At 34.7% G+C, this 21,736-nt stretch overlaps 1 protein-coding gene across 1 annotated transcript in view; it reads right to left on the bottom strand.

The window, feature by feature from the left end:
* XPR1 (xenotropic and polytropic retrovirus receptor 1) overlaps nt 1–21,736 on the bottom strand; it is a 90,128-nt gene that overhangs the window by 7,286 nt on the left and 61,106 nt on the right. The window contains exons 11-14 of the mRNA XM_084866131.1: nt 21,071–21,265; nt 10,653–10,819; nt 7,090–7,232; nt 1,108–1,329 (exon numbers count right to left, since the gene is read on the bottom strand). Of these exons, the coding sequence (XP_084722257.1) occupies nt 1,108–1,329; nt 7,090–7,232; nt 10,653–10,819; nt 21,071–21,265 (727 nt within the window). The remainder of the gene's footprint in view (nt 1–1,107; nt 1,330–7,089; nt 7,233–10,652; nt 10,820–21,070; nt 21,266–21,736) is intronic.

The raw sequence follows: 21,736 nt of genomic DNA, 5'->3' as shown, positions 1-21,736 counted from the left end.
TTATTATTTATTGTTATTATTATTTGCTTCACATCTCCTGCCCTAGCCAGTTCGGCTCAGTGAATAGAGCGTGGGCTTGTGGACTGAAGGGTCCCAAGTTTGATTCTGGTCAAGAGCACATGCCTGAATTGTGGGCTCGATCTCTCCCTCTCCTTCCTCTCTGAAATCAATAAAAATGTTATTAAAATTCTGAAAAATATATATTGCAGTGCCATTAAAACTTATAAAAATACTACTTTCATAGTGTCATTCTTCTATGAAAAAATTCTATGATTCCTTCCTGCCTACATGATCAAGCTTGCACTTTTCAGCCTTTTACAATCATATTTCATCTATTCAGTTTTAATTTCTTACTATAGTTCTAGTCACATGGTTTTTTCCTCCCCTTCATTTCCAGCCTTATGTCTTTACTGTGCCATTGCCCTATTCAAACACCCCCTTATCCTTTAGAAAACTGGTTATGCTCAACTTTAAGTCCCCTCTTTCATTCCAATCCATTGCAATATGTATTATCTCTAAATTTCAAACACAGTCACATTATATCCTACATTGTTATTTTTAACAACACACTATAAAATATACTATTATAGGAAAATAAAAATGGCTTATACTTATTAAGCTCTTTCTGTGAGGAAACTGGTCCAAATTCCACGTCAGAACAAATTTAATCCACTCAGCCACCCTATAAGGGGGCCATATTATTCCCAATTTACAAATAAGAGTTAATATAGAGAAATTAATTTGGTCCAAGTTACATAGATGGCAAGTGGCAGAGCCAGGATTCCTATAGTTTGTAACCTGAAAATTATTTGTACATAAAACATACTGAAGTCATAAATTATTCTCCAACAAATTTTCTCCAGTGTAATTTTAACACCAAATTAGTGAACATTAATTAATGTATTAATGCCATTTTATTCTATGTGCTCATTAAGACCTTCTATAGATTGGATCCTATGAAATTGTTATTGCTGTTTTTTGCAGGTAAAAAATGATTGAACACCATCAATTTCATTTGATTCACCCTGATAACTTATTAATTTAAATATTATCCAGTGCTTAAAAACTGAAGGAAATTCGTCTGACAGAAGTGGAAGCCATACATACTGAGAAGCGAGGCGAGGCCGGCGCAGGGATATGCTCTGGCTAGTCTTCCACAACCGGTTCTTCTGACGGTTTCGTACTCCATCATCCTGATCCATCATCTGCTCTAGAAGTGTCTGATCATCTGCATTCAGAGGGGCCACAGAGATGTCCCGCACAGCACGGAATTCACCACAGTTATTCAGATGTTCATTCTCCAGGCGGAAGAAGTTCCACACAAATCGCCTTAGTAAAATGGAGTAGGCAAATTACTTACAAAATGTAAACACACTACTATAATCTGTAAGTCTTCCAGTATATCAAGTGTCTATGCATAGAAGTAAAAACCAAGGAACTAAGGGTTAGAACATTAAAAAAAAAAATAGGAAAAGATGTCAATGATGAGGGGTGTAGGAGATTAAGAATGAAATAGGCAAAAGGAAGGGACATGGAATCCAGTTTCAGAGTACTGATTCTTCCACTTTATTGAACATATATTTATTGGGTGCCTACATTATGACAGGAAAAGGCAGTGAACAAGACAGACCAAGCCTCTGCCCTTATGGGGTGTGACTTCTAGTGGCAGAGACATCATAATCAGCTAATGGTAAGTGCACTAAAGAAAATAAAGCAGGTAGAGCATGCCTCTCTGAAGAGCTGACATCTACCGTGTTTCCCCGAAAATAAAATATCCTCCAAAAATAAGACCTACTTACAGGTTTCCTTCTGAGTGAAATATAAGGCATCCCCCCGAAAATAAGGCCCCCCTAGGCTAAACATGAGAGATTTGGTCCACTGATTCTGAAAGAAATGGAGTCACAAGAAATTCACCAGGAAATTCAGGAATTGGATTGTTATGATGATGTTCCAGAAGATGATGACATGATTGTCATTGAATAAATGAGTAAATTCTTGATACTGTAGGATTCAGTTTGTCTGGTTTGTGTTGACAACTACTGTACTACCGTACCGTATACAGGTAATAAATTTCCTTTATTTTCATTTAACAATAAATGTGTACCATATTCTTCTTCATGGAAAAATAAGACATCCCCTGAAAATAAGACCTAGCACATCTTTGGGAGCAAAAATTAATATAAGACACTGTCTTATTTTCAGGGAAACAGGGTACCAGAAACTGGAATGATGCAAGGAAGCAAGTCAGGAAAAACCTGAAGTGTCCTAGACAGAGGAAATAAAAAGTATAAGGCCCCAAGTTGGAAAGGCCTTTGGTGTGCTGAAACAGAAGGTGGTCAGTGAAGCAGGAGTGGAATAGGGAGGGTAAAATAGCAGGAGATGAAATTGGTAAGGTAGAAAAGGGCCTGACCCACAGCGGGTCTTATATATCATACTGAAGAGTTTAGATTTTAAGAAAACAAGAGGTCTCAAAGAATGATGTGACTCGTGTTTTTAAAAAAAACATTCCATTTGCTACACTGTAAACAGATCAGAAAGAGGCAGAAACAGCTGAAGGGAAGACCAGTTAGAAGCTATTGCAGTAGTCCATGAGAGATGGAGACTTGGACTAAAGTGATGAGAAGGCACTAGAACTTATGAAGATGGAACTATGAAACTTACTGGTATGTGAGTGGTTTCGGTTTTTGGTCTCAGGAAATTGTAACACCATTTACTAGAGATCCAGATTGTTCCTATTAGGCTAGAGCAGCAGTTGCCAACCTTTCAGACCTCATGGACCACCAGTAGTCCATGGACCACTGGTTGGCGACCGCTGGGCTAGAGCCATTAGGTGTCCAAGGGGAAAATCAGTACCTGGGTGGACTAAGTCTGCAGTTCAAGGGAGAGTCAGTACCGGAGGTAACAAAAGGAGAGTATTTCCTTTTGGAAATACTTAGGAATGGGCTTAGGAATAATATAAGTGGAGGAGAGACAAGGGCAGAGGATTAAATCCTGGAGCACTCCAGCCACTTACAATTTAGGAAGTGGAAGAACCAGTTAAGGAGTTGAGAGGGAATAGCTAGTGAGAGAGAAGAGGATATTTTCTGGGAAATCAAGTGAAGAAAGTACTTTGCAAGACGTAAAATAAATAGAGAACTGACCATTGGATTTAGCAAAGTAGAGAGGCTGTATGATCCAGGAGCATAGATTCTGGGAGACGACCTAGATTCTAATCATGGCTCCACCACTTCCTAGGCATAAGGCTTGGATGAGTTATTTAACCTATGCTACAATGTCACCAGTAAAATGGACAGTAACAATACTTACCGTTAAAATTATTGTGAGGATTCATTAAGTTAACATATGGAGCAGTGCCAGGTACATAATAGATAATACTCAAGTGCTTGCTGCTGTTATAAACTAGAGGCTGGGGCATGAATTCATGCACGTGTGGGGTCCCTCAGCCTGGCAGGCAATCGAGGCCCATCGGGGGCTGGCCAACCTGGGGGAGGGAACCTGGGAAGTTGGTCAGCTGCCACCGCCCTCCCGCATGGGCCTACTGGGAGAAGGGGCCAGCAGGCTTGGGGGAGGGGCAGTGGGAAGTTAGCTGTGGGAGCCAACTGACCACCAGGGAGCAAATCCTGCAATGAACATCTGCACCCTGGTGGTCAGTGCACATCATAGTAACTGGTTGATAGGTCGTCATTCCTTTGTAATGGTTGCTTAGGTTTTTATATATATTATTTTAAAAAGTGATTGAGTTTTGAGTATTGGGGGGGAAAGAACTGAGTTGAGTTAAAGGGCGTCTGGAGGAGACAGCAAGCATAGACATCTCTTATTTTGGTCTAAAGGAGAGCAAAAAAATGGGCAGTTGGAAAAGGAAAGTTGATTCCAAGGAGGTTTTTTTGCTTTTGCTTTAAATGGGCAATAGATCTATCTGTATTAAGCAAAAAATTCTTTAAAAAAAATAAAATAGTTAAGAATGAAAAAGTGAGTTTTTAACTAAAAATTTAATTTATAAAGCAGCATACATGAAAGAGAAAAAAGCGGGTGGGGGAGATCATGGTAGTGATGAACACCTAGACATTTTGGAAGGTGAAGAAATGGTTTAGAGAAAGTACTGACAGCAACAAATACACTGTTTCCAGATTCAATCTTTATCTTTCAGGTTTATCTTTGTTTCTAGGTTCTCTCTTATTTTATCAGGCCATCCTGAATCAGAGGAATATTATATCCCTGGTCTGAAAATACCTCTATTTCACCTCCATTTGCAAAAGATATTTTCACTGGGTAAAGAGTTCTAGATAGGCAGTATTTTCGGTATACCTGAAGTTGATCTTGCATACAATCTGCTATAGGAGTTGAGATTCATCCCCCAACACCCCAATATGGATCTAGTTGACTTGACATCATTATTATAAAACCTGTTTTTCTCCACTGTTATTTAGCCACCTTTATATTAATTAGAAAGTGTCAATGCATGCATAGATGTTCCTGGGACTTCCTATTCTGTTCTAGTGGACACTGTCTATTCTTTCGCCAACACTAGACATTGTCTCAATTACTGTAACTATGTAAGTCTTGATGTCTGAAAGTATAAGTCCTTTAACTTCATTCTTTTCAGGATTTTTTGGATATTCTTGATTCTTAATATTCCGATATAAATTATAGAACTGGCTTGTCAATTTTCACACACCTACATCTTTCATTAAATTTATTCCTAGATATTTGATATATTCTGATGTTATTCAAAGTGGTATGGTTTTTAAGTTTTTCATTTTCTAGTTGTTTGTGACAGTTTTAAAGAACACCACTAATTTACATCAATCCTGTATTCAGGGACACAACTATATTCATTTTAATAGCATATTTGTACATTCTCTTGAATTTTCTACATATGCAATCATGTCATTTGTAAATAATTATAGTTTATTTTTCCTTTCTAACCCTTATACCTCTTAGCCTCTTTGCACTAGCTATATACTTACATGTATAATGTTAATCGGTGACAATAGGCATACTCATCTTACTTCTGATATCAAGGGAGAGCTCATAGCGTTTTACCATTAAATATGATTTTAAGTTTTTTATAATCTATTTTTTCATAAATAGGTATTTATGAAATGACTTATTTCAATAACACTTTCTACATATATTGAGTTTCCTCCCTTTACTCTATTAGTGTGGTGTTACACAGACTGACTTTTAAATGTTAAATGATTCTAAATATTAAGTCTTATATTCTTAGAATGAACCTAAGTTGGTTGTGATATATTATTCTTTTTATATACTGTTTGATTCCTTAAGTAATATTCAGGATTTCAGCATCTCTGTAGATGAGATAGATTGAACTTTCTTGAAATGTCTTTGTAGGTTTAGATATCAAAGTTATGATGGCTGCATAAAATGAACTTGGAAGTACTCCTTTTATTGCTTCTTTTCCCTGGAAGAATTTCCTGTAACACTGATAATATTTCCTACTCATATATTTGGAAGAATTCCCTGGGCCTGTAGTTTTATTTGTGGGGAAGATTTTAATATGGATTTAATTTCTGTAATCTATATAAGCCTACCCAATTTTCCACTTTTTTATTCGTTTTGGTAAATTATGCTTTTTGAGGAATTTGTCTACTTCATTTATATTTTAAAGTCCATTGGTATAAAATTAGTCAATATTGTCTTGTGCTTTAAAAAAAATCTTTAGTATTTTTTGACATTTGTAATTTGTGCTTGCTTTCCTTTTTTGATCAGTCATGTTTAGACACTTTGTCAGTTTTATTAGTCTTTTTCTATTATATATTTTTTATTGATTTCAGAGAGGCGGGAAGAGGGAGAGATAAAAACATCAATGATGAGAGTAAATCACTGATTAGCTGCCTCCTGCACAGCACCTACTGGAGACTGAGCCCACAATCTGGACATGTGTCCTTGACTGGAATCGAATCTGGGACCCTTTAGTCTGCAGGCTAACACTCTATCCAATAAGCCAAACCAGTTCTTTTTAAAGAACTATGGCTTTGTTAATTTTTTATTTTATTTTATTTTAATACTTTTTATACTTCCTTCCTCTTTCTTTTGGGTTTGATTTTATATTTTTAAATTTTCTAATATTTTGAGCTATATGCTTTTCTAATACATACATTTAAGACTACACATGAGCTTCAAAGCATGGCTTTAGCTGTAGTTCACATTTTTTGGGGCACATTTTCAATTTCATTTTGTTCAAAATATTTTTCTTAATTTCTGCTGCAATTTCAACTTGGACCCATTAAACATGTACTGCTTAATTTCTAAATATTTGGGGATTTTCAGTTATCGTTTTGTGATTTTACTCCTCTAAAATTTCCTTTATGCTCCAGCATATGGTTAATTTTGTTAAATGTTCTACATGCATGTAAAATAACGTATATTTAGTATTTATTATATGCAGTGTTCTGCATATGTCAATTAGGTCAAGTTGGTTAGCTGACTACTTGTTTATTACTGAGAAAAGTATGTTAAAATCTCCCTCTACAATTATAAATTCTCCAATTTCTACTTTTTAGAAATGTCATATTTTTAAGCTATGTTTTTAGGTACATACACATTGGAACTGGCTATCTATCACAACTGAACCTCAAATCTCTAATTCGGCAAATTTCTTTAATGCAAAATTGGCATTAGTACTCTGCTTATACTGGGTACCTGCTTTCACTTAGATTTGGGGATATCTTGTTAGCTCATTGATGTTTTTAGGAAGATTTAAAATATTATCCAGCATTTTTTGTTTCCAATGAGAAAATTGGGCTGAATAGCCAAGATTGACAAATTGCAAAAAATGATTCTTAAAGGATTTTCATTTTAATTTCTGTTCTAAGACTTTTCACTTCCCAAATGTTACTCATGACCCTTCCAATAGAGCCCAATTCTTAAAAAGCTTGTGTGTCATCAGTAGTTATTTAATTTGGAAAAATTAATCTTAGTCCTATTAAATTTTTCCAACTTGGAGGCTGATAACATTGAGAAAATTTGTAAAATTTAAGCTTTCCAAGTATAAGTTTTAATAAATGTTAATTTGGACATCTCTTAGGTACAAAGAATCCTAGATAAACTTTTCAGTAGTTTGCTTACCGGAATACCTCAAGGGGAGCTAAGACAGTAGCTATGATGTCCCCAATATGAGGCAACGTAGTAGTCATGGAGGTAACTGAGATTTGGATAGTCCAAGCAAAGCGCAGTATCACATCCTCTATGATGGCACAGTAGTAATAGGCCTGAGAAATAATAAGCAAATTGAGTATACCTACCATCATGTTTCTCACAAATAAGCATACCTATCACAGCAACGAGACACACACCTTACCAACAAGCACGGGTTCAGGAAGAAAGAGAGTTTTATTCTATTTTATATTTTTAAAAAATTCCACAAATTTAATTTCTTTTCTTAAAGGGTGCAATATTCAAGATGAAATTTAACTGAATTTTAGTAATCATTTAACAAATATATTTTCATTCCCATATTGTATACCAGGCTCTCTTCTAGACCCCTGGAATAGAAGCCAGATGAGATCCTCAATCTGAATGAGATGACATTCTAATATGTATTTGATATGCTAGTGACTCAACAGCTATTAGAAAAGATTAAAATTTGTTAACTGTGCTATTTGTACTTTCTTTTTTATTCATTTTAGAGAAAAGAAGAAAGAGAGAGGGAGAGACAGAGAAACATCTCTGTGAGAGAAACCGGCTGGTTGCCTCCTGCAGGGGCCCACAATCTGGGTATGTGCCCTGACTGGAACTTAAACCTGCCAATTTTTGGTGCATGGGATGATGCTCCAACCAAGTCACACCAGCCAGGGCATGCACTTGCATTTTCAAACTGCTTTACCCTATATTTGAAGGAGATGAAATTAGGCTTGGATTTCACAAACATGGTAGAAGTTAAATAATGTCCCATTTTTACATGAGGAAAACAGCACTCAGCTAACCAGTTGTTCCAGATACTGGTACCCAGTAGCAAGGAGTCCAGTTTTAGCTACAGAAGTCTGTACATATTGCCAAAAGACCAGAACCATAATTCATGGATTCACTCATTATTAATATCTGTATAATCAGCTCTTTAAATAACAAAGTGCTTCCTGGGACTGCATGTGGTGCTCAATATTATTCAATGTTAACCCCTAGGAACTGATTTTAAGGTTCAGAGCCATGTTCTTAATTTTTAAATGAAGCTCCACTGCTCTCCACAAATAATTTCTTCCCTTTTCAAGTAGAATGAATAAATCCAAAATTTACCTTTTTAAAATTGAACGAGATGTGGCAAATTTGCGAAATATTATGTAGAAAAGCATCTATTTTATTTTTTAGGGTCCTGAAAATATGTAATAATAAGCTGATTGAAAGATTCTATTCTCTAATTTTATTACATAGAAACCAGTAAGTTAGATTTAAAAGGAGAAATGGATTAACATTTACATAAAGAGACAAATAGTACATCTGTGCATTCAGCATAATAAAGAAATGTGTTATTCTATCTCTCAGTAAAGTAAGAACAATAGAAGGAGCAATAAGACCATATTAATTGGGTGGGCAACAAAGGACCATTTTTACCTGAGCTCATGTCTGCTCTCTGACTTGTGCTTACCATTATAATTTTCTTTTCAAAGGAGATTTATGGAGATATGTCTACCATCTTGGTCCTATATCTAAGTTTGCACCTTGGGATTATTGCTACAGCTTACATAAAAAAAGATCAGTGTCAACGAATATTTCCTTTTCTGCCTTCATTTGCTTATCTGGTTACACTACATATCATCATTTTTATAGACACTCTCATCATTTTTCTTAAATTCTCACACTTGAAAACAGCTTTCCCTAATCCCAGCTGAATATTACATATTCACACATTTCTCAAAGTACCATTTTGAGGTATTGGTGACACTTTGACATAGTATAAATTATTAGTGACCTAATCTATACTTCCCTCCTCATTACAGAATTTTAGAACTAGGAAAAAATCAAGAGATAACCTAGTGTAACACCCTGCCTTACAGAAGATAATACACTACAGTCTAGTTGCCTAAAGTAATATAGCTAGTTAGAGAGTGAGCTTGGATTAGAATTCACTTATCAGGATTCCCAGTTCATTGTTTAATTTCTTTTCAATATCTGTGCAAAAATACTCTTGATCTTTTGACTCTTTAATTCAGCCTCTCATATTTTCATTCATATATATGTAAAGCCTAAAATAATTCCTGAAGAATTCTCCCATATATTTCAGGTTGAATTGGCACCTTAACAAGGGTTGGTTGAAAAAAACAAAAGCAGCTTTCTAGATGCACCAAGCATTCAGGCACTCCCTTTCCTGTGCTTTCACAGTATTGCTCACTCAGTCAGGTATTTATACTTTCACTCCACAAACATTAAGTCTACTATATACCAGAAACTCTGCAGGGCAGTGAGGGATACGTATACTTAACCAAATAATACAACGTGGTAACTGCTACAGTGAAGTTTGTAGAGCATAAAATGGGATTAGAATGAATAGCTAAATATGCTTAGAGAAGTAAAGAAAGGCTTCTGAGAGAAATTAAAACTAAAACTGACTTTTAAAAGGGAGAAACAGGAGCTTGGTAGGCAGACAAAGGGGAGAGAGGGCATTTGAGTGGAGGGAATTGCATGCTCAAAAATAAATCATAAATTGCAGTAAGCTATTTGTTCCTCTATTTTAGTCTTTATTACATGGTATTGCAATCTGTTTGTTTACTAGAAGCTTTGTGCACTGTGAGGGGGAGGGTCCCTCAGTCCAGCCTGCCCCCTCTCATAGTCCGGGAGCCCTCAGGGGATTGCCTACTGAAGGCTTAGACTTCGGGAGGCAACCAGGCTAATCGGGAAGGCATCCCGCCAATCACCCCGCTGCTGCCATCACTGCCAGCCCTGTAGCTGTGACTCGTTTTCATCCACACGGACTCCAATCCCTTCGCTACAAAAAAATGACAACTTTCTTTAGGCATTTTCAAGATGTCTCTTTCATAGGATATGACATTTCTTTTTTTTTTTGTCCTCACTTGAGGATATTTTCCCATTGATTTTTAGAGAGTATGGAAGAGAGAAGGAAAGACAGAGAGAAACACTAATGTGAGAGGCATACTTTGATTGGTTGCCTCTTGCATGTGCCCTGACCTGGGCCCCAGCCAGGGAGAAGCCTGCAACCTAGATACATGCCCTTGATCAGAATCGAACCCGGCCCCCCTACAGGTTTGTATCTCCACTCCAGCCCCAGCAGCCCAGCGACGTGGCTGCAGGACTGGAGCTAGGGGCCAGGCCCTCTGCGTGTTCTCTAGCTCCAGGGCCAGGTGCAGACCACCCTGGCCTAATTTGCATATTCTCTCTCTCTCTCTCTCTCTCTCTCTCTCTCTCTCTCTCTCTCTCTCTCTCTCTCTCTCTCTATATATATATATATATATATCATAGTCCATGGCCTCTTTGAAAACCAGAATTTTACTGTTTTCATTTTTTTTAGTGCTTAGCATATGGTAAACAACTTGATACATTTTTGATAACCAAATAAGTATTTTTTAGTCAACAGTTATTTTTTATAATTATATTAGGTTGGGATTTGGTACCTATTGCATGGGATTTAGCTGGCGGTACACCTGAGGCTTTGTTTTCTTAAACACAAACACTGTACATACTTTTTGGGGGTATACAATCTCTTCCCGGAGGAAGGTGTTTTCTCCTGCATTCTTATCAAAGAGGCCCCAGTCCATCTTCAGATCCCAGATGAGAGTATAGCAGGAACTGATGACAGAAAAGACAATCCACAGGTAAAAGAATACCCTGGTGTCTGAGTGATTTTGTTCTGAAGAAAGAAAAGGGAAAGGGAAAATTACTCAAAGTAAATTCTTCATTAAATAAAGCTAAAGAATTGATTCTTTATACAGCTCCATAAAGGATATAAGATTTTAAACAAATCCTCCTCATAGGATTATTGTCTCACAAAGGTTAAATACAAAAATCTGATTTTCCTGAAGTCCAAAGTAATCATCAAACACTTGTCAGAGTCAAAAACCTTGTACAAATGTGCATTTGGAATTTTGGAGCCACTATGTTAAATACATTAAAAAAAAAATCTAAATAATTGCAATGGAGGTTTTTGAGATTACAAAAGGTGTTATTTTAATTTTTGCCATAAGGTGGCAGCTTAGAGTCAAAGATGAAATACCATTTAACAAGGAATGCATTTCATTTGCGTCAAAAAAATTCTTATTGTTTTTACTTTACAATATTACCTTCATACACTTAGATCTTGTTAATATTAACTGTGATGACAATGAGATAATTTTCTAGATAAAATACCAGAAAGCAACCAACTGATGAGAAATATATCTTTAAGAACATGTATATAAGCAAATTTCTTTCAAGTCACAAAGCAAAGCATATTTTGCTTCTTATAGAGGTATTTATTGATACAAAGGCCCAATGTGATTTTATGCTGGGAATACATAAAGTAACTTTTGGCTTTATGCTGAAAATAATATAAAGAACACTAAATCAGAATAATAAAAATAATTTGCAAATATAGTTATACAATTTAGTCTTTTTTCTGTCTTAAGTGCTTCATATGTTCTCTAAGAAATTATCTGTTAAGTTTGAGAGTCATCATGATATTATTTGTGTTCTTTAGGATATAGGCATATAACTACTAGTATGGTCCTGAGTCATCAGGGAAAAAGGAGACAAAACATCTAATTCAAAAAGTTTAAACTTTTGGTTAGTTTCCCAAAGGCATAGAAAGTAAAAAATGTAAAATGCACTATCTACAATCCTTTCTATTAAAGTAAATACATGTTTATTAATAATTTTCCAGGTATTAAAGTGTTAAGTAAAGTATGATTCAAAGACACTCTTTGGCCACTTATAATCTAGTAAGTGAAAAAACCATTTGTTACTGATGATAATTTGAGCTCAAAATGAATTGTTTATAAAGTACTATGAGAACTTCAAGGAGAATTGGAGTGTTTCCAACAGTAGGAAATCAGAGGAAGTAGCATTTGAGTTATTTCTAGAAGGATAAACAAATAATGTTGCAAAAGTCAGGCTGATGAGGCAAGGCCATTCAAGGCTGAAGGAAGATAATGAAAGTGCAAGGTGTGTTTGAGAAGCTGCAAATAATCTAAACCTAGTGTGGGTGAAACACAGAGGTGTAGGGACGGGTATGAATTGAAATGAGGCAGGAGAAAATATTTTGTATTTAACGGTGACTGCCTTTTTGGACCTTCGGATTAGAACTTTATTTTAGAAAAATAACTGTTTGGCAGGTTACTTGCATCAGAATTAGTTGGTTAAAAAACACACAAAACACACAGATATCTCAGAGCTCCAGTGTTGCGTAGTCAGTTTTTTCAGTTCATGAGAACCAATTGTTAAATTTTCAAAAACTAAGTTTGGTTGATAAACACAGTCATTATTAAAAATTGAATTACATAAACTTGAACTAGTTATATTAAAAACAAAGGCCACTTCCTAATCATCTTACTAAATTTTACTATTATTATTTTTAGGTTATATGTTTAGTTTATCTATATGATGAGAATACTATACAACGTTATGTATTTTTTTCTCAATGTTCAATGTTATCATCTTAATAGCTTGAAATTGTCTATGGTGGAAGTATTTATACCATGGAAATTAGCAAGCACTGCAAATTAGTGCCGCCTCCTCCCACTCTCATCAGAGAACTGCTTTGTTGAATATACACCAGCACACACTATCAGTTTCTCCTGGGAAGTGAGTTGTAGGGAAAAGAAATGAGTATTTTTTAAAATAGCCCACAAGGGATTCTAGTGAACAATCAAACTTGGATTTAAAAAAATTAATAGATTTTCAGGTTTAAATTACTTCCACAAAAACTTTTTTTCATCAAAAGCAAATTGGGTTGAATATTTATACTACAACATTGTATAATATGAGTCATCAACTTAAAGGCCTATCAAAAGGGTTTTTGGCTGAAACTGGTTTGGCTCAGTGGATAGAGCGTCGGTCTGCAGACTGAAGGGTCCCAGGTTCGATTCTGGTCAAGGGCATGTGCCTTGGTTGCGGGCACATCCCCAGTAGGGGGTGTGCAGGAGGCAGCTGGTGGATGTTTCTCTCTCATCGATGTTTCTAGCTCTCTATTCCTCTCCCTTCCTCTCTGTAAAAATAAATAAATAAATAAAATATATATATTAAAAAAAGGGGGGGCGGTTTGTTTTTTTGTTGTTATTTAGGTGTAGTTGGATGTGTTCTGACATACCTGTTTACCTCATTCTACTGACAGCGGGGGTCTAGCTTAGTAATACAGTTCAATTATTAGCATCATGGTTGCATTTTTAAAAAATCCTGTAACTCATCTACTATGGCTTGCAAGGAATAAAGCAAACTTAGCAACTTAAAATCCATACTCTTCTCATAATTTCAAAATCAGATCAACACAAGAGATTAAGACAAGGATTTAGCTGTAAATTACACAGTATTTGCAACTCTTTTTTAAAATTGAATGCTTACTATGTGCCAAGTGTTTTACATATAATATCTTTTACTTTACACAACAATTTGTTTGCTAGAAAAAGTAATGAATACAATAAAAGATACATTCATCAAGAAGTAACAAAATGAGCATTTCTCAAATAAGTGTAAGTAATATCAAGTCATATTAATGAAAGCAGATTTTCTTTCCTAATTACTGAAATCAAAGAGTTCAAATTATTGTATAAAAGGAGATTATGGGCTGAAACCATTTAGGCTCAGTGGATAGAGCACTGGCCTGCAGACTGAAGGGTCCCAGGTTCGATTCCGATCAAGAGCACGTGTACATTGGTTGCAGGCACATCTCTAGTGTGTGTGTGTGGGGGGGGGTGGTGTGTGTGCAGGAGACAGCTAATGGATGTTTCTCTCTCATCTGTTTCTAGATCTCTATCCCTCTCCTTTCCTCTCTGTAAAAAAATCAATAAAATATATTTTTTTTCCTAAAAAAGGAGATTATGGGGGAAATGTAAAAGCAATGTGCTAATTTTCTTTAATTTCTCTTAGATTTTTAAATACAAGCCCCATCCTTAGAGTACAATTCTTAAAATGGTACAATGAGTCAAATACCTCCCTCCTTTCTAAGACTATATTATTTCTATAAAATTTCTATGAAACATACACAAGGACTTACTTTAAAAAAAATAAACGAATGTTTTTAATAAAATATTTTGTAATAAGTAATGTTTTATCTTACGAACCTCTTCAAACAATGATTAACAAACACCTGGTCTAAATATGCTAGCTACATTTTGGTCTCTTTTTAATTATTACCCTTATTTGATCTTTCCCAACTCCCAAATGAGGAGTGCTTTCCCCTGAAATCATCTGCCTTCATTGGTATTCAGAAGATGTACTGGAAAAATATTATCACTTTAGGCAAGCAATTATATCTAATTCTCTCTTGGCTAACTCTGGTAGCCTACTTTAATGATGTTCAGAATCACAGAAAATCAAGTCATTGCTATTCTACCCCTGAGCTTCTATAACGCACCTGCCATGTTAGAAGCATAATTCACATTAAACATATTTATGGTAATGACATCTACTGAATCTAAAACAAATAAAAATAAGGTTCCTCGAGTTTTGTACTCACAGCCATCATAGGAAAGATAAAGCAAAATAATTTGCCAGGAAAAGTGCTAAGACAGAAACGAGAAAAATTATACATGGAAGTCACCCTAAACCATACTTCAGGGTTTAAAAGTAAAAGAAGTGGCAATGTGTGAAGAAAAAGAGAATAGTATTATTTTCAACCCTCTCTACTTTGGTAATAGCTTATTAGTTTGTAATTTGAAATTAAATAAGAAACACCATTTTCAAAGCCCAAAGATACATAGGTAAGCTGAGTTATGAATGAGTTTGGCACCCAACAAATCTTAGTTCTATTCTTATTGCCCAAATAATCAAACCACTAAATTATGAAAGTAATATGGCTTCTGAAAATTAATGGGTATAGATACTTCCCTGATCTTTAGGTGATTTTAGTTAATACATATGGTGATATGTATTACCCCTTCTCGGGTGATCATTATATTTATTGTCAGGGCAAGCCAGACAGACATTAAAAATTTGAGATAGCCGAAACCGGTTTGGCTCAGCGGTAGAGCATTGGTCTGCGGACTGAAAGGTCCCGGGTTCGATTCTGGCCAAGGGCATGTGCATTGGTTGCGGGCACATCCCCAGTAGGGGGTGTGCAAGAGGCAGCTGGTCAATGTTTCTCTCTCATCGACGTTTCTAGCTCTCTATCTCTCTCCCTTCCTCTCTGTAAGAAAATCAATAAAATATATATATATTTTTTTAAAATTTGAGATACTTTCAATAATAAGCCAAAAATAAAAACATTTACCCGAATGTATGTCTTTTAAAAAATTAATAAAATTTTCCCTAGAGAATATTTTTAAAATGAGTGTTTTAATTATATGTATAAGACTAAAATTTGGAAATTCAGACACAGTTCATATTCAAGGTAGAAATAGGGTAACCAACTGGCCATACCCCCAGAAAGGAAGCACTTCAGGACTATGTGTGCTCACTCAAACAATGAAATGACTATTGGCACTGAAGGCACTGGATACTGCTGAGGAATCCTTATTAGGGAGCATAGCACTCTTCCAGAATATTAAACAAGAAGGGATCTAGAAGGGACTAGAAAAACAACAAGCAAACATAAATGAACTCAGCTTTTAAGTCAGCAGAGAATATCTTCTGTTTTTCTCAAGTATTTTTAGAAGTCTAATAGCAAATGCTTGTTAGCATATTTTACCAATAAAATTTAAAGTAAACTATGAAGTATTTTTAAAAGAAGTTTTTTTCTTCTTTATATTTGGAGAACAATAAAGAGTAAAATACACTAAGAATGTATGGATGTTTTAGAATATTAGAAACTGTAAATGAAAAACAGAAAATCTAATGAAGCACTTTCTCCCCATCAACGAGTTAGGAATGACAACACAATGGCCTTCTCTATTATTGTACCTCCCACAGACTTTTCCTTGCCAAAGCCAAAAACCTCAAGGACACACAAAACCATTTAAAACACTTTCTGTCTCTTCCAATCCCAAATCCAACAAAAATTTGTAGGAGTTGGCATCAAATTTAGGCTTGTAATAAAATGTGAATTCTTAAAATATGGAGATTGGTTGCTAGCTAAATCTTTGCTTAGCTAAACTTTTGCTTCTAAAATCAATGATGGAAAAAGAAAATATACTGAAATGTTTAAAATGTGTTCCCTTCTTACTGCAACAAGTAAGGGCTACCTGCAATACTATCATACATAGACTGCCTAAAATGGGCCTAAACCATCTTCCTCATGTTTTAAAAAATTATTCTAGGTACAGAATTCATTCTTGTGCCTCTACTTTTACAAATTATGCAGATAAACTAAGACATATCTTTTTTTTTTTTTTTTTTTTTTTTTTTTTTTTTTTTTTTTTTTTCTGCTGTTGTCAATTCTCACCTGAGGATATTTTTCAATTGATTTTTAGAGAAAGTGGAAGGGAGAGGGAGAGACAGAAAGAAAGAAAAAGATTGATGTGAGAGAGACACATTGATTGGTTACCTCCCACGTGCCCCAATTGGGGCTGGGGATTGACCTGCAACTTTATGTGCCCTTGACCGGAATCAAACCCAAGACCTATCCACTGAGCCAAACTGGCTAGAGCAAACTAAGATATGTCTTTGAAAAATATCTTGAGATCAACCAAAGAACTTTTATTCATGCATATAAGTCTAACCAATGGACACAGATAACGGGGTGAGGGCATGAGTGAGGGGATTGGGAGGGTAATGGGGGAATAAGAACACATATGTAATACCTTAATAAAGAAATTAAATATCCATGGGGAGAAAAAATAAACTCTTTGGCCTACATAACTTTAAAAAAAAAGAAAAAAAAATAATATCTTGAAAATTCCCTGATGTTGTTACTATGGTACCTCTTTTAGGCTAATTCCCTGAAAAGACTCAGAATTTGAACAAGGTTACTTCACCATCTTCTACCCTTCCTCCATCATAAAACTTATCCTTTGCAATAATAACACATACACAATAGAAAAAGATTTACCTCATTAACCATACAGATTCTATTCTTTTGGCCCAATAATTTTTTCCCAAAGTTTATGTTTTCTCGTGCCTTTTCTTTTATAATACTGCCCAAGAAAACAACAGAAATCAAATGCTACTTTTGAGCACTCAATGTTAAATTTTCTGTCATTGGTCCCTCTGAGTTAACTTTTCAAATTTTCCCCTTCTGTTTTAGGCTTTTTTGGGATGGAAAAAAAAAAGTGATAAAAATATTTAATATGTAGCAACTACAAACAGTGTTTTTATTTAAATTTTGGGATATGATTAAGATATATAACCAATGGCCTGTCTAAAAAATGCTTGTGTTTTAAAAAATTTGTCTGGGGCACATGAATCAACTTCAGTGAGTAAAACGTGTTACTAGTACATAAAGCCAAATACATTCCTAATTGATACTTGCCTTATACAAGCCCCCCACCCAGGGTGATCATAAGGGTTTCTTTTAGAAAGACTTACAAATATGCCAGATCTATACAGCAAAGATAACTATATTTCATTTAATGATAAATTCCAATTATGTAGCATACTTAAATTAGAGTACATAAAGTGATTTCAAGTGAATTATCACCCTTATTTAATCCTTTCAAATGGTTAAGTAAACAAAAAAGACATTATTATTTACACTTTAAAGGTGTGGCTTTGTCTGGGGAGAGAAGAGGAAAAAACCCAAACAGCCCTAGGCCAAAGATGAACAGAATACTTCCAGCACTCACAAATTACGTGGCCTTGCACAAAACACAGAATGGGGTAACTGGAATCCTCCTTAATTCAATATAAGCAATAGGATATAGCTTAACCTCTGGGACATCAGTTCTGTACTTCCCATCCTGAGACCTAAAGGCTGGTCTAGGGACATGTGCTGCATTGTAGGTTGTTCTGGTACCTTGCTTATCTCTTTATCCTTTATTTTAATGTCTTTCAAAAAATTATAGTTATCATGGTAAAAAAAAAAACAAAACCCATGAGCATAAAATTTACCACCTTAACCATTTCTAAGCTGTGCAGTTCAGAAGTTTTACATATAATCACATTGTCGTGCAACCAACTTATTCTTTTCCACTGGATTATTTCTCCTAATAAATTATAAATTCTTTAGGGCAAGAATTTGTTTTGTTTGTAGTTCTATTTTTAGTATCTAGCACAACCTGACTCAGAATATTCTCAATAATATTAAATGGCACTTGTTTAATCTCTCTCTCTATGCACCACCTAGGGCCCCCCCCCCGCCCCCCCCCCCCCCCCCCCCCCCCGCAACTTAGAACTGAGAAGCGAGATGTTTACACAGGAGTATATATAAATATGTTCATTCTAAGTCAGAACTTGGTTTTCTAATTAGGGTAGTAGTATATGGCAGATAGTCTCTATAAATTTGATGAGTGTAACCTGCAATTCCAAGGCTTATTTTCAAAAATACATTTAAAAGCAATACTGCATGGACAATTAATAATATTTTATTTTCCTAATTGTACTTGAGTATGTTTGGCTAACCAGGGAGTCTCTAAAATTAAGTATCATATGATTGATCCTATTCAAACTTTTTGGTAGACTGTCCAGAAACAGAAAGTGAATGACTCAAGTGACTAGTTAGCAAATCCTTTTTTTTTTTTTTTTTTTCCAGTTTATGTTCAATGCCTTACTTTATTCAGTTTATTTTCAACAAAAAATCTTTGAGATATCACTAAAAATAATTATTGATGATATACTTCTACGCAATTTTTTTATCACAAAACTCAAGATTTGTTCAAAAACATTGAGTGACACTGCAATAAAACTTGCATTCTCATGTGTATAGCTATGTTAAAGTTTCTCAGCGTTTACTTATTTAAAAACTGAAAAATGCAATACTAATAAGTAATATAAATTTCTTTCATAAGGAGTTTTATGTGTAACAATTATTAAAATTTGTAATACATTTATAATGTTATTTTGATCAACTATAAATAATAATCAGGGCAATGAAAATTATAACAGGAAGAAAAAATTTAATTTCTATATTCATATCAGCCAAAATTCATTAAAACATAAAAATACATTACATTAAAGTAAAGTTTAGTGGGAAACAAATGTAAAATTTCTAACTATTTAAAGAGCTGCTTCATTTAAAAAAGAAGTCATGGTACTTATTATGCTTCTATAGTTAAAGTACTTGGATACATTTAATAGAAACATTTAGCAGTTTTGTTTGAAAAGTACGCTGACAATACATTTTTTGTTATTATTTAAACTTAAGATAAAAAATTTCAGGTGTGAACTTAAAAATACCCAATAAGTAATGTAGTTTGAATAATATTTAAAATAATAAAGTAAAATTATAGTTTAAAAATTTATTTGAAGGGATACATGAGCAAAAAAAGCTTGAAGACCATAATACTATGCAAACTATTATTTCTAGTCTTAGGTTTTTAGATTTAGAGTGCTTGCAGATTTAAGAAATTCAGCTTTTCAGTTTCTTATTAAATTGATGGTACCAGTACTATTTTTATCCGGAATGGGAGAAAAGTAAAGGGTTCTTGAGTCATACAGTACTACTTATCAAATTAGTTGTCTGATTTACAAATTCTCTAGTAATAACCTCTAGTAAAAACTAAATCTTGATGCATGCCTGAACTGAATAATAGCATTCCTCATCAAGAGTTAAAATTATAAGAGTATTGTAAAGGTGTTTCAATCATTGAGGTAATTAAATTCTCATCTAACAAGAGAGCCTACATAGTAACATAGTAATAAATGTTATTGGCTGCATTACCAAAATAGTACTGTAATCTCATAATCTACTGCAAAAAAAAAACTGCAAATATGTTACCCGGCTGGTGTGGCTCAGTGGTTGAGTGTTGGCCCATAAACCAGGAAGTCACCGGTTCGATTCCCGGTTTGGGCACCCGGGTTGCAGGCTCGATTCCCAGTAGGGGGTGTGCAGGAGGCAGCCGTTGGAATCGAAGTTCCTATCTCTCAATCCCTCTCCCTTCCTTTGTCTGAAATCAATAAAAATATATAGTTTTAAAAACTTCCTTATTAAGTGCAACTATGTCATAAAATGTTCTAGGGACCAAACTGCAAGCCTTACAAAAAAACAAAAAACAATACCCTAATCTTTCATGACCATTAGACAGACTTTAGATAAGTAGCAATTCTAAAACACTAAGGGTCCTAAAATACAGTGTCTCAAAAAAAATTACTGAAAAAAATTTTACAAAAAAAAAAAAATTATCAAACTATTTTAAAATAATGGTAATAATTTTAATTAGTAATATTTCTTTACTATCAATTGATGCGAGAATACAGGATCTAAGGTATGGGCTGATACTTATTTAAATAGACAAAGGAAGAATACATTTTAGTAAAAGGAAGCAAGATCTTTGATTGTTCTTCAAAAAAAAAGGTTAAAAATTCAAAAGCTGTGACTGCATGTGGCTCAGAACTAAAAGCTTTTTTCTCCTCCCAACAGAAGAGCAGTCTCAAGTAATAACTGGTTGCCATGGAGATAAGAAACTAGAGAGATCAGAGAACTCAATTTGCAGTTAAATGGGCTGGAAACACTCCTTACAACTTGGTGAAGGAAAGTGATTAAAAATATACATGATTGCCAGAGGGACTCTTTTCCACCTAGCATTTCCCAACCTCATTAATGAACAAGTCTAAAAAAACAAATGAAAACCAAAGGTGTTCATATAGATTTGAACCCATTAACCATAATTCAGGATTTTAAATGTTATCACAAATACTTCTATTACAGATGACTTTGATTCTTTTTAATGGTATTTGTTAGTAAATATTGGAATAAGACTAAAATTCAAGAACAAACTGAGGGGATTAGAATTTCAGTGTAAAAAAACATATAGCTGAGGGGATTAGAATTTCAGTGTAAAAAAACACGATAACTGGAAAAGCATGCAAAATAAGGAAAAGATTCAAGTAGTAAAAATAAGGGTTTTTAAAAATCTCTTTAGAGTCAATCACAGAATACCTTTGTGAGTGAAGTAAAGGGCTCTAAATGTCACCATGAAGAAAGTTGTAGAGTATTTCCCAGCATTAATTAAATGCGGAAAGGCCCTTTTCGTATCTCGGTATCTGCGTAGGCACTGGATGAAGCGAAGCCAAGCAGGAATGCACTGAACAATGGCCCGAACACCATATGTATATTTGTGGCAAATTTCTAGTTCTGTGAAAATTTCAAAGAAGAAAAGATTACAATTTAAGAAAATAACTTGTTCACATCATTTAGTCATATACTATAACCACTAGCAAGCCCATGAAAGAAAAGAGCCTGCGTTTCAGAACCACTTTCTTCTTTGTAACTATTTTAGTCTCAAACTTTTTATTGGTAAGGACCACTAGGAGAGAAGGTAAAATACTTAGGTAAGACCTAGTGGGAAAACTTGCCCTCACAAGTTTCTGACTCTCTTCTGGAAACACTTTCTTTGGAGTGTGATAAAAACATAATAGAATTAGAAGTTGAGTATATTAGTCAAAGAGGAAAAAATTAGCTCTGTATCTCAAATACCAGGAAAATGTACAAATATCACTGATGACACCAGTCCATTTCATGAACTCCAAACCATCCTATCTAATAAAAGGGTAATATGCAAATTAACTGTCACTCTATCACAAAGATGGAGGCATCGATAGCCAT

This window comes from Pipistrellus hanaki (genome assembly GCF_964339955.1).
Source record: "Pipistrellus hanaki genome assembly, chromosome: 18".
NCBI lineage: Eukaryota > Metazoa > Chordata > Mammalia > Chiroptera > Vespertilionidae > Pipistrellus > Pipistrellus hanaki.
Note: the sequence above shows the minus strand (reverse complement) of the source record. Positions and strands in the feature narration are given on the sequence as shown.